We start from the raw sequence: 13,760 nt of genomic DNA, 5'->3' as shown, positions 1-13,760 counted from the left end.
TGGCTGCTTGCGGGGAGATGCCCTGGGAGGGCAGCGCGGGTGGCTGTGCCGCTGCCCATTAGTGGTTTTCTCCCAGGTGCTTGAGCAAAGGACAAGGGGATGGGGTGTAAATCGGGAGGCAGGGGACGTTTTCCTCCCACGCTCCAGACATCCGTGTGTGTGTGCAACAAGAAATCCGGGAGCCAGCCCTCCCTCTGCTCTTCTAAAAGATGTCATTCATGCTGTTTGCCCGTTATCCCTGTGCCAGCCGCAGCAGGAGCTGGGATGTGCTGAGCAGCCCCTCGGGAAAGGCTTCTCTGGCTGGGGCAGGAGCAGCACGGGGCTGTGCCCAGGCTCGCTGGGGCTGTGCTGGGCTACCAAAGGGCTAACGGTGGCCAGGAAGTCACCTGCCCCAGCCTGGCTTTCACCTGCCAAGCTCAGCAAGCACGGGTGGCCCCGGGAGGTCGGCAATGCCTGGCCCTTCCCAAAGCCCCCCGGGGGCAGGGTCTGCCCGTGCTTGGCCAGAGGCTGCTGGTGAGCTGAGCCAGGCCTGGGGGGCTTGTCCTGGCCCACATCATGTCTCTGCTGTGCCTGGAGGCCCTTGGCTCCGTGTCACCTTCAGCAGAGGCAAATGCAGGCAGTGTGTGAGGGACAGGTGTGATGAGAAGGGGTTGCCCCCCCAGCCCAGGCCCAGTGCAGTGCATGCAGTGCATGGGAGCATGTGCTGCTCTTGAGCACGTGGGCAATTCCAGCTGCAATCACGAGCTCAGAGATAAACCACATGCTGGGTGAGAGCTGGTGTGTTTTCCAGGGCTTCGAGAAAGCCCCTGGCTCTATGGCTGGAGAAGAAGGGAGGCCAGGTATGGACCTGGAGCATCAAGCTTGGGCTGGCTGGGCAGTTTTGGGCAGGGTTCTGGCACCTGGCAGCAGTCCTTTCCTAGAAGCATTGCCTCCATCCAGAGAACTTGGTCTGGATCCTCCTCAAGTGGCAATGGCAGTCTCTTGGTCATGGTGTTGGTTTTGGGCATGGTTAGGTAAATTTCTGGTTGACCCACAAATGTGAGTTAGGTTCCTCATAAATCTGCCACCACACACCCAGAGAGCTCACCAGCCTTGTTGTACAGGAGATGGGGCACTGCTGGGAAACAGGGACAGAATATGGAATATAGAGATAAAATAAACATCCCAGATGAGAAAATACTCATGCTGGCAGATCTGTGGGGAACCCTTCTCCATCACAGCTCCAGCATGAGGGTTCAGGGCCTCAGCTTGCCTTTGCTCAGCTGCCACAGTCCAGTTACTGATGTCTTAATCTCATGCAGCATTTCAGCTCCTCTCCAGTGGGAAGAGGGACTTTAGGCAGTTGAAAGCTCTGGGAGATGGAGAACCACCACTGGTGTTGATCCAGCTGATGGCCATTGCTGGGGCTTTACCACCAACTACCACCAAAGGAGGATCCAGCTCCATTTTGTGGCTCCAGCAGCTGCAAACATCTGAGGGCCTGGAAGGTGAATGGTGACATCAGTGCAGAAATCCCCAAAAGGAATCAGTGGTAAAGGAGGGGATTCCTGATTGTACCTCGCACAGCAACCTCTCCCTGACAGCCAGAGTAATTCTGAGTATCTGAAGGGGAAGAAAACTGCTCCTGGCATGAGCTGTAAAATCAAAAGCTGGAAAGAACCATTTAGCAGTTCCTCATTCATCTCTTCCCCTTCTCTCTGATGAAGTTTGTCAGATGAAGATGTGATCTCTCTTGTGGTTTCCTTTTGAGACATTTTTTGCACAGCAAAACAAGCTGGGTATTCAGGAAGGATCCCCACACAATCATGAGTTCCAGTCTCAGGGACTGCCAGCACCAGCGGGACTTTCAAGTGTCCACACCACTTTGAGGGGCATTCTTCAAACAACGTAAGGTTTGACTTTTAAAAGCAGGTCTGGAAAACATTATGGTGGAGTCAGAGTTTCAGTAATTCCTGTGCACTTTGAGAAGAGCAGCAGTAAAAGTCTTTTCCTCTCATGATTTAGTTTTGGCCTCAAGAGCTGGAAGCCCAAAATACATGTGGTTTGAGATGGGGCAGATATAAGTGGAAATGTGATGGAAAATGAGGCTGAGTGGTCAGGTGATGCTCAGCAGAGATCAGGTCCCAATTTTACTACATCTTACAGAAATACTTAAGTATTTTCACTAAAGTGCTTGTTTCTTGCTCCACTGACCCCCCAGTTGCTGCATGCAACCAGCATCTTGGCAGCTGCCTGACCCCATCTGCTGCCTTCTTCCCTTGTTTCTTAAAGTTGAACAAATTTGTAGTTCATCCCACTGGCGGGAGCTTTTCCTGCGCAGGATTTTATCTCATTAGGTCCAGCATTTTTGGGGGGGTTTCCTTGCAATAGTCTTATGTTTTTAAGACCAAAACCTTTGTTAGGGGATTGGAAGAGGGCAGCCAGATCTGGTTACTTGGCAGAGGCATGGCAGCAAAGTGGCAGTCCCCGTGGCCTTGGATATGTGGAAGGAACCTTTTATGACCAGAGGTTATTTCGGCTCCAATCCAGCAAAGTCTTTATGTGCTCAGCTCTGCACTGACACAGGTCTCAGCCCATAATTCAGCACATCATTGTCTCTCAGCAAGGCAAATGGGCTTTGCTGAGTTGGGGATTGGTTGTTGGTAGGGGATTTGCTGGGGGGTGGTTTGATGTACCAGGGGTAGGTGTCGGTTCTGGGAGAGAAGGAGCATGGGCTTCCTGGCCCGTGTTCAGGGATGCCTTCTTTCTCCAGAGGGATGGAAAGGGCAGGATTTGTGCTTGTGGTAGAAGATGTGTTTATTTTTTTTAGAAAAAAACAAGCTCAGAAGCAGAAGAGCCAGGCAGCAAATTAGAAAGAATGTGGCTCCAGGATTGCTGCTACCCTGCGCCCTCAGGACGGGGCACTTCTGAGGAGTTTCACACCTGGGGTGAAGCTGCAGGAGAGCTGGTTTGAGGTGCTCTAGGGCATACGTTTAGGTTTGCAGGACTACAACATACAGCTCTTGTAAAGGGTTAGGGTTGAAGTCTGGAGCAGACTTTGCCTGCTCCTGCAGACACAGATGAAGCTGACTGCTTGGTGCGTCGAGCTAACCCAGGAGACACCAACAAGAAATACAAGGTGGGAGCAATTCCAGGCTGCAAGCTCTGAGTATCTCTCATGGTCCACAGTGGCTTCACTGTCTCTAGAGCACTTGGAGCTTTTAGAGAAGACCTGCAAGGCTGGGCTGGCACTTAAGGAGCCCACGGCGATGCTGAGAATCATTAGCGTGATTTTAGCTGCTCTGGACTTTGTCCAGTCTTGGGTGCTTTTCAGTAGGGTCACCAGATTTCCCTCTTAATTCTCTCTTTCCGTGGGCAAGACTTAAATTTAACATTTTTGGTAATGGGATTATACAGAAGTTTCACTGCATTTGAGCTTAAAATGCTGCTAAATGATCCTTCTCCTGTCATCCCTGGTTCCTAGGGCAGCTGGCTCGCCAGGCTCCGATTGCCCTACCAGATTAGGGACACTGGATGGGCATTGTCTTCCAGCCAGCATCTCTTGCCACATTAGATAAAGTAACTCAGTAAAAATTGGTCATGTGGCCATCAAAATGCATCCTTCCCAAGCTGATTAGCCTGGTAGACATGTCCATAAAGCTATTACAGCCAGCAACATGCCACCTCTCTCTGTGCCAGAAACTGCGTCAGGTCTTTCCTTTGTGGTCATATCCATAGTCCTTGTGGGAGATCTGGCAGTGCTTGAAGTGCTTCTGTAGGCTTCACACCCTCCAATAAACTATGCAGATCTGTGCTGGAAACTTCCCTGTGATTGACAGCTGTGAAGATAAACTGAAGATGGACCTGGGACCTGATTCCCCCAGATTTTGAGCCAGGTGGGTGTTGGAGGCAGTTGGTCTTTTCCAAGGGTCTAACTCATCCCTGAGCCAGGATCTACAGGAGATAAGGCTGTGACTCAGGACAAGGGCTTACCTGAGGCTCTATGCTGGACAGGGTGTGGCCTGTGCTGATTTGACCTTAATTGTTCTCTCATATTCATGTCCTTCCTTTATGTGCTGGAGGGTGGCTTGAGGAGGGGAGGATGCTGAGCAGGGTCGTGTCTGTCTCACTGAAGCTCACATTAGAGTGGTGAATGATCACCCAGACATTGGTACCTGCTCTCTGTACATGTGGTTTTTGCCCAGCAGCATTGATTGTGAGCTCCAGCAGAGCAGATGAGTGGTGGGTTATTTTCCTTCATGCATTTCATTTCCTTGATGTTAACATTAACAGTTGCTTGCGTGTGTAATCAGCGTTTTGCAGTCTCCTACAACCCCACACCTTCTGGTAATGTTTTTTATAGGTCCCAAATCAAAGTACAGTGCAGCAGCAGTGGGAACATCTCACCTTAAAATGGCTGACAGTTCACACACTGAAGCTTGCAGCTTGTGCTCTCTTACATTCTTTGCTTTCTGCTTTCCTGTGATGGCTGTGCTTGGACCACAAGGCCTCATGAAGCACATTAGAGGTACCTGGGCTACAGGAGACTAAAAGCAACATGGATGAAAAATGTGCATGTCCTGGGGTCCAGCCAGCTCAAGCCTCAGGAGGGAACATGGATCTGCAAAGTATAATTAGAGAACTGAGCCAGGCAGCCTGGCCAGCCACCTTCTTCCATATGCTAAAAGTCTGGTGCAGAGAAGGCAGCCACAGATCTCCCAGCTTTCAGCACACCTGAAGTGCTGTCTCCATCATGGGGCACAGAGGTGTCCCAGCACCTGGGGTTCCTGCCAGGGTCTGGCAGCAGCCTGGGCATGAGTGCCTGGATGCTGCTGAGCAAGGAACCTGCCTTCTCAGGCTCCCACTTTGCTTATTTGGAGGGAAAAAAGGAGATTTCTCTCAGTCTCCTGCTGCAGGGCTGCCTGTGTGTCTGTGCACCATCACCTTCCTACCTCTCCAGCACAGCCTGTGCTGGGGCATCCACCAGCACAGGGCACTGGGCTCCATCACCATCCCATGCCCCTATCACCCATTGCCATTGCTGCCTGGGAGCAGCAGGCTCCTGCTGGACACAGCCTTGGGTGAGCAGTGTCCCCAGGGTGCTCTCCCAGGTTTTTAGGGTGATACTCAACCAGCTCTGGATTTGGCTTTGCACCAGCCATTTTCCAGAGTCTGTCATGGCTGGTGAACCCAGGCCCTGTCCCTGGTGGCTGCCAAGACCTGTCCCTTTGTCCTGCGCTACAGAAACACTTGCTGGCCTGGTGAGGTGGCTCCACAAGCTTTCAACTGGGGGAACAGGGCAACTGGCTTTCGTTAATAAGTGTGGTCCCTGGTTGGTGTGACATGAGCTCCCTTTGCACTTCACAAGCAGCTGATCTGCGTCATCATGGGTCTGGGCACTTGGTCCATCTCCCTGCCTGGCGTTGTTCTCCCTTCCAGGGCATCACCGAGGCACAGAAGGTCCTTTGTGTGGTTGCAGTGCAAGTCTTACTGAGCAGGGTGGGAGAAGACAGCTTTCCTCCTCTCCATCCCTTCCGGCAGCTGAGTGCAGAGAGGAGCACTAGTGGTCCTGGCTGTGTGCTGGGATCTTCCAGCCATTCCCTGCCACTGTGTGCTGGGATGAGGACACCAGGACACCCAGCAGATTGACGTGATTCTGCCAGCAGATTTGTGTGAAAGCCTTGGCGTGGGGGGGTGCAATTTCATAACGGGGTGGCTGGAGGTAATCAATTTTTCTTACTGGTCTAGCACCAGTTCACCTGGCGAGTGCAAAATTTGGTGCTGGTTGAGTTGGATGGTTCAGCTGGAAAATGGAGTTTCCTGCAACTTCTCAAGCCTCCTTTGCCAAGCCTGTGGGATACAGAGGAGCCCCCTTAGAAAGGTGGATGGGGTTGGGATGAAGCATTTTGCATGGCAGATGCCCTTGTTCTGTGTGTGCCTGTGACCTTGGTGCTTGGGTCCGAGTCCTCTTCCTGCCATGCCTGGTCACGGGGACTGACCTGCCAGGCAGGAGGAGGTGGGAGTCAGGGGAGCCCCTCTGGAGAGCAGGATTCCTGCAGCCTTCCTCACTTGCAGTGGAAAGTCAAATCTCACTTGCAGTGGAAAGTCTGACCTTGTATTTTCACTTTCAGTTCTGCGATGAACCAGTTGTGGGTTTGTCATGTGCCATTTGTAGAGGTGGTAGGAAAATGGCACCTGATTTGCATGAACTTTTTTTTTAAAAGTGTGGGTTTTATCTTGCCCTGTCTACCCACATTTTCTCATTTTTTTTTTCACCTATGCTTAGAAAGATAAGGCCAAATCTATCCTTATTACAGTACCAGCACCAGCTGTATTGTTGTTTTTAAGAAAAACAATAACATTTCAATCACAGGGAGGAGGGAGAGAAAAGACCTGGAAAGCCTTATTTTCTCTGAAAAGTGTGTTTTGACAGGAGTGTTTCAGCCAGCACTGATGTTTTGAGTGCATCTATCAAATGTGTGTGCTTGAAATTCCTTACTGTTAGGGCCTCCTGTGAAGAAGCTGCCTGTCCCATGTCCCCTGCACCATAATGCTGCAGGCAGCACCTGGCCCAGGGGGTCTCACAGGGTGAGCTCCTTGGGTCATCTGGTAGCAAAAAAGGATTCTGTGCTTTGGAAAACCCTCTGGACTTTGAAGTTGAGCTTGGAAATATCTGTTATTTCCATCTCAGAAGTGCTGCCTGGGCATCCTCTATAGACAGCTCCAGGTGTGTGCAAACCTGCCCGCAGGCACCAAGCACCCTGTCCTATAACATCCTGAGTCATGTTCACAGGATCCATCCCTTACCTCCTGGAACCTTCTCCCAAAAGCATGGAGAAGGAGCCCAGATTGCTCATCCTGGGAAGACTAAAACACTTATCAGAGAATCAGAGTACGAATTCACTGGCCTGCCAGAGAAATGATCCCGTGGAATCAGAGGTTCTCAATTATTCATGTTTTCCAGAATCACGTTATTTCTTCCAGGGCCTGTTTTATAAATGCTGCTGCTATTTCTGATGGTAAATAACAATTTTGCATTATTTATGAACAGATTTTTTTTACAACTGCTGATATTACGGCTGCTGCCCAAGCACTGGGAAAATGATTATTACTGTTTGTTGTTGTTTCTCTCTTACACCATGACCCCCCCGTTCCGTGAAGGATGGTGATGTGCCCGTTGTGGAGGGACAGCCCAAGATCCCCCAGTGCAGCCCAGCAAGGAATAGAGTGTGAATGCAAGTGGGTGACTCAAGGGGCCACCATGGCTGGTGTTTGGAGCTGAGCTGAGCCAGGAATGGATGGGGGCAGAACCCCAGGTAGTGGTTAAATTCAGAGAGGAAGAAGCTCTGGTTATCTCGCTGTGCCAGGCGTGGGACTTCTGTACTTTCTGCCCCTGTTGGTGCTCCAGGGGAAATCAAAAGTTGCACCTGAATTTTGCAAATGTGTCTTTGGAAACTTGTGTTTCTAGGAGGGCGTAGTTCCTGAATGGGAGAATTCCTGGGGCTGTGGAGTGTTCCCAGGGCAGAAACCCACATCCTGCTGTCAGTGCCACAGACAGGGACACGTGCTCCAGGTGCAGATCCCCTCGGCTATGGGCCATGGAGGGGACAGGCCAGCACCAGCCAGTGGGGCCAAGGCCAGCACTGGGAGGTACTTGAGGTGTTTGGACAGAAAGAGTCCCACAGAGCCGCTGCCAGGACCCACAGGTGAATCCCTGGGGGGTTTTGCAGCAGCTGTGTAGGAGGGGGTGAGCTCTGCTCTCCTCACCTTCACATCCCGTTTTGTTTCTTTGTAGTGATGGAGCATTTTGGGAGAGCCTGGGATCTTGTTTGGTAGCTCAGGGATCCAGTTAAATTAGCAAGCAGGTCTCAGAGCATCTCACCACCTGACACAGGCCAGCTTGCTGCTGGCCTGGATTTTAAGTGCTAGGAGCCATTGGAGTCTGCTATCACTAACAGAGCTCCTCTGACCAGTCATTCCCATTTTAGTAACTCAGTCCCTTGGAGATCCAATTCTTTGTTGTCCCCTCCAACTTGGGGAAGAGTTGGTGGACACTATCTAGGATGTGTTTGCTGGTGAGACACTTGCATTTGTACGTAGCTTCAGCCAGAAGCAGCTGTGGCACAGATTCACCCCAGCACTGGGAGGAGTTTGGAGGAGAGAAATCTGGATTAAATCCTTTGGGGCAGGTGAGAGTGAGAAATGTGGCCGGTGTTTGGGTATAAATGTACATCACAGTGTTAGGTTAGAGAGGGGTTAGAGCTTGTGGAAGGGTTTGCTGGTGGTGGCTCCTCACGCTGTGCCTTGGGCAGTGCAGGGAGGTGACCCCCAGCCTGGTGTCAGCTCTGTGGGGCAGACACAGGGGGCTTTGCCAAGGCCATCAGCTGCAGTTTAGCATGTGGCTCTTTGGCTGCCACCTCTGTCTGTCACCTGCCTGGGTCTTATGTGCTTCGTATTGTGTTGTCACTGCAGAAGAAGTCGTGGGGTGTCCAGAGCGGGAGCTGTGCCGTACCCTGAGACCCTGCTGTGTGCTGGAGGAGCCTCTGATCCTTGCCTGTGGACATGGCCTCCAGCTGCATCCTACCAGGCAGGAGGTGTGCAGGGATGCAGGGAGGTGTGTTCAGGAATGCAGAGAGGTGTGCACGGATGCAGGAGGCTTGCAGGGATGCAGGAAGCATGCAGGGATGCAGGAGGCTTGCAGGGATGCAGGAAGTGTGCAGGGGTGCAGGAGGTGTGCAGGGATGCAGGGAGCCAGTGCTGGCAGCCAGGGACAAGACCAGAGGCTCGCAGCTACTGGAGGGGTGTCTGCACACCCTGCTTCCCTCCCTGCTCTCTGCCTTGGAATCCAGACAGCAGCACAGCACTTCCAAGGCTCTAACCAAACAGGATCCAGAGCAAATTATAACGCAGCTGGTCCCACAGCTTCTGCTGGCTGCCTTGGTGTTGGAGGGATCAGGGAATTACTTGAGCGTGTGGCTGGTGTTCCTGCAGGCAGCCAGCTGTGTGCTGCCATCCAGCTCCTTCCCTGCCTACAGGGAGATGGAACACCCTGGTGTCCCAGCGGTGGGACCGGGGCAGCCACTACCCACCCACCTGCCTTTTGTCCCTCGCAGTGCTGAAACCAGGTCACTGGATAATGCTGTGGGAGCTGCATCCTTCAGCCCCAGCATAGCCAGGCCTAAAACTGCCCTGTTGAGCTGCTCCCCACCTCCCTGTGTCCTGTCCCCCCTCCACTGGCTTCCCATCCATTTCTGGGCCAGTGACCCTCTGAAACTTCATTTCTCCCCACTCCTCAGGGACACGAGGGGTTTATTGAGCACAGCCTGACAGCAGGGAGCAGCATGAGCAGAAAGACCTTGCAGAAACCTGGCCCAGCTATTTATTTTTTCCTTCCCCAGCCTGTCTGGATAATAACATCTCTTAAAGTACTCTGCAAGCCAAGCCACTGATAGGCAGGTGGGCTCACAGTGAAGGAGGACCCAGGTACCATCACCAGCACTTTGCTTCGGGCCACCAACCAGGCGAGAGTCAGGGTCTGTCTTAACAAATGCCATGTTGCTATGGAGCCAAAGACAGGATTGAATCCAATTACGCTGCTGTTGGAAAACAGAGGTGCATGGGAACAGCAGCAAGTTGTGTTTTCTCCTTCCCTCTGCAGATCTTCTCCATCGTGGTGTTTGGCTCCATTGTGAACGAGTGCTACGTGAACAAGGACGGCCCCGAGCTGCTCTGCATCTTCAATGAGAATGAGAGTGCCTGCAGCTACGGCATCGCCGTGGGTCTCATTGCCTTCTTTGGCTGTATCTTCTTCTTTGTGGTGGACCTCTACTTCCAGCAGATCAGCAGCGTGAAGGACCGCAAACGGGCCGTCCTGCTGGACCTGGGCTTTTCAGGTAGGTCTCTGGCTTTGCTCTGCTGCTGGAGGACCAGGCTCCATAGGCAGCACGGGGTCATCGCTGTGCCCTCCATGCCTGAATCCTCCCCTCTCCTCCCGTGGCATGGCACGACTCCTGTGCCTCAGTCGAGGAGAACAGGGGTGGCAGATGGGTTGTCGCATCCAGCTATGAGTTGGGAGGCAGCAGCAAAGAAGCCACTGTGTGGTGAGGTGGGGACAGTGCAGTGTGCTGCTCCTCTGTGTCACTTCTGCAACCAGAGGCAGAGGTCGTTTGGTGAGGCCACCCAGGGGAGTGAGGGTTGGTGGTCACATCTCAGAGAGCAGACGGGACATTTCACCCTTCCACATCTTCTGCTTCTGGCTCAAGTAAATGTTGTTTCATCCGTGATATCTGGGGCTGTTTTCACTTAATGTCTGTGTGTGTTTTGGAATGAAGAAACACGTTTCTGCACATCTCTGCAGCCCCTCTGCCTGTGGGGGTCTGGGGTTCCCAGGGGCTTCTGCACTATCTGGAGCCCCTTCCCTGAGGCTCATCCATGCAGACAGGGACAGGTGGGATACCTGGAGCCAGGAGAGGCTACCCTCTGCTCGGCTGCTGGGGGAGTTGCTTGGCTGAGTTTGCAGCTGGTGTTCTCCATCTCCAGGCTATTGTGGTAGCAAAGTCTGAAGGTGATTTATCCAGCACAGGCGTTGCTGATGGCTCTCAGGTCCCAAATGAAAACATCCGTCATCGCCTCCCTGCACTTGCTCATTGTTAAGGATGTTCTCTCCTTGCTGGAAAGCTTATTTCCGTGGTGCTGGATCATCTACCCCTCATTAGGTGATATTTACAGCCCCTTCCATGGGGCTTGGTGCCTGCAACCCTTCAGTTCAAATGGAAGGGGAACATCACATCCATCTTGTGGCTGATGCTGCATGTTGCGGTGCGAGGCTGTGATCCTTCCAGCCTTCATCTCCTCACAGCCATTCTTTCCTCTGCTGGGCAGGTGTGGGATGGCTCTGCTCTCCATCTCTGCCTCCTTTCCCTCTTGCACTTGTCCTGCAGTGTGTGCATCTATGGGCTCCAGCAGTCAGCTGGAGGAGAGGGGTTCTGCTGTACCCAGCCTCTGCTCTGCCCTGGGGACAGGCAGCAGTTTTGCCCCAGGGGTCTGTGCTGGTGAACCCCCCAGTGCAGCTCTGCCTCCAGCCCTGGCAGCTTATTGTCCCAGGATTGATGTGTATGCTGGCACGAGCCCTGAGCTGCACAGACCCTTGGTGTGCAAAGCTCCTTCAGCTGCACAGAGAAGCGATGGGTTCCCCTCACCAGGAGGTGTCAGAACGGGTTCCTGCCCAGTGTATTTTATCCCATTCCTGTTGCTTCTCTTTGCTAGAATTATGGCTGCCTCAACCCTGCCTTCCAGCTCTCCTGACACAGCCTGTACACCCACTCTCAGGGAGATGCCAGGTGGTTGGTTGCTCCCAGAAGTCTCAACAGGCACAGATTTCAGCAGAGATGAAGTGCCTGGTTTCACTGGCACCTGAAGCCTCCACAGATACAGAGATCACAGCCCACTGGACCCCCCTGCAGCTTCAGGCACCAGTCTACACCCACACCATTTGCCTTGTTTAACTGCATTATTATGCCCTGAAGACATCTCCTGTGGGACTCTCTTCCTTCTTTTTCCCTCCCCACCAAGGATGGGACACTCAGTTCCCTCCTATTTCATTGCAACATTTCTCTCCATATGTGATCTCTGCATCATTGCTCCTTTTGATATGAAAGCTAAAAATGCATCTGGGAAATACCCAGGTGAGGGACACGCTTGTGTATGAGGGAGCATTGCAGACTAGGGTGTGAGAAAAGCAGATCACTCCTGGCCCTCTGCCCGGGTCACCAGGAGCCTTCTGGTGGCTGCCAGCAAAGCAGATGTCAACCAGCAGGTCACTGTCTCTGGGGGTCATGGGGGGACACAATGAAAATGTTAACCCACAAGTTACTTTTACTTGAAGGGGATTTGTGCCTTGGATCCATCGCAGATCAGAGCCACTGAACTGGCTGTGGGCAATGCTGGGGTGCAGGCAGGGGTGCAGGCAGGGGTGCAGGCAGGGCCACCGAGCTGTGCAAGCAGCATTTGTGACTCTTCCATCTGCTCCTCCAGCTGCTCCCGTAGCCATGTGCGGCTGCCTCAGGGCTGTAATTAGGGCTGTAATTAGGGCTGTAAGGCGGCTCTCCTGGTGTTTGCACTCTGCTGTCTGCAGGCCCTAAAATGATCATTGTCTGCTGGCTCTTGCTGTGCTGCCTGGTGTTCCTTTTTTTCCCCAGCGTGCTGCAGGTACAGGGCTTCAGCCCTGCCTGTTTCCAGCTGGAGCTGGGACCAGCACATGTAGCCTTCCCCCTACTGCCAGCTCAGCCCTCTCTGGGAGGAGTTAAAATCCATGGGTAGCAACAGACACCTCCAGAACACCCATGCCTGACCCCATCTCCTCTGTCAGGAGGAGAAAAGCAAAACCTGTGGGAAGTCCACGCAGGTGGCAACAGAAGTTTCTGGCTGGAGAAGCTCATGGTTTAGGCCTGAGGCAGGTTGGTGTCTCATTTATCTCAGTGGTACAATACCCAGCACAGCTGTTGCACAGCTGTTGCACATCTGGGGATGTGCATGATGTCATTTTAACTCTTGAAAAGCCTTGGATGACACCAGCCACAGCTGGGGCTTGGTGGTGGTGGTGGGTGGGTAGCCCCGTGTCAAGAGAAGGAGGAAGGCGTCTTCTTCAGCTGTGGCTGGGAGGCAGCTGGGGATGGGAGGTGCATGTGCCAGGAGCCCTGTGCTCTCACACGGGGTGTGGGCCCAGGTCTGCAGTTTGTGTCACACCTGAGGACAACGGGCAAGATACAGGGAATGAAGGAAGCATCTTTCCTCTCCTTGCAGCCAGACTGTGCTTTGCAGTGGGTGTCCCAGGGGACTGGCAGTGTGGCTGCTCATCCTGATGGGCTGATGATCTGTGAGAAGGTGGGCTGTCCCTCTAGGTCTCTGAGACCAGGTTGAAATGTAGGTGAGCTAAACTTTGGGCAGGCAACACACCAAGTGACCCTACAAGATTCCTTCCATCCCTGTTTTTTCCAGTGGTTGCAAATCAGCCTCTTTTAAAATAGCCCCTTTGGGGGCCACAGGCCAAGGCACCCTGGGTCACTGTTGCTGTTTGAAAATCCTGACGGCAGAGTGTTTCTGCACCAGCCAACTGGGCTTATTGCAGCAGAGAAAGTGGTGGGCAGGGACAGCCCTGACCAGCTCTCTTTCTTTTTTAGGTTTCTTGTCCTTCCTTTGGTTTGTAGCCTTCTGCTTCCTAACAAACCAGTGGCAGCGGACGACGATGACCAAAGCAGTTTCTGTAGGAGCAGATGCCGCCCGGGCAGCAATCACCTTCTCCTTCTTCTCCATCATTGTCTGGGTGAGTTCAGCTTTGGAGCTAAGGTAGGGAGAGGAGAAATGAAACCTGCTCAGCACTGAGCTGGGAGGGAGAATGTGGGACACGGTTTGGAGAAGTGAATCCTGGTGGGCAGTGAGGGGCTGTACTGAGGAAACCTGTGGTCGCTCCAAATACAGATGAAACTTGCGGTTTCTTACCCGGGAAGCATCAGCTCAGTCCCCCCTCACGGGGGAATTCCAGACTTGCCCTTCTCCTGTGGCTGGAAAGTTGCATTCCCATCGAAAACATGTCACATGTCACGAGGTGCCCTCATTTCAGGGTCCTGTTAGACCACCAGGAGTGGCTGGGTTGGAAGCGAATGAGTCCCCAGGAGCAGATCCCTGCCATGAGCTGGTCTCTCAGGATGGCAGGGGGGGTTTGGGAGCTCTCAGGCTCATCAGCCCACATCGGGAAGCCAGGCTGGCTGCTCTGCTGCCCACCC

The 13,760-nt window shown here is 53.0% G+C and overlaps 1 protein-coding gene across 1 annotated transcript in view; it reads left to right on the top strand.

Moving 5' to 3' along the window:
• SYNGR3 (synaptogyrin 3) overlaps positions 1-13,760 on the top strand; it is an 18,154-nt gene that overhangs the window by 2,905 nt on the left and 1,489 nt on the right. Inside the window, exons 2-4 of the mRNA XM_009994737.1 lie at positions 4,062-4,102; positions 9,638-9,872; positions 13,158-13,300. Of these exons, the coding sequence (XP_009993039.1) occupies positions 4,062-4,102; positions 9,638-9,872; positions 13,158-13,300 (419 nt within the window). The remainder of the gene's footprint in view (positions 1-4,061; positions 4,103-9,637; positions 9,873-13,157; positions 13,301-13,760) is intronic.

The sequence above is a fragment of the Chaetura pelagica genome, unplaced genomic scaffold, assembly GCF_000747805.2.
Source record: "Chaetura pelagica isolate M959 unplaced genomic scaffold, ChaPel_1.0 scaffold1820, whole genome shotgun sequence".
NCBI lineage: Eukaryota > Metazoa > Chordata > Aves > Apodiformes > Apodidae > Chaetura > Chaetura pelagica.
The sequence above is the reverse complement of the archived record's forward strand: the minus strand, read 5'-3'. Positions and strand labels throughout refer to the sequence as shown.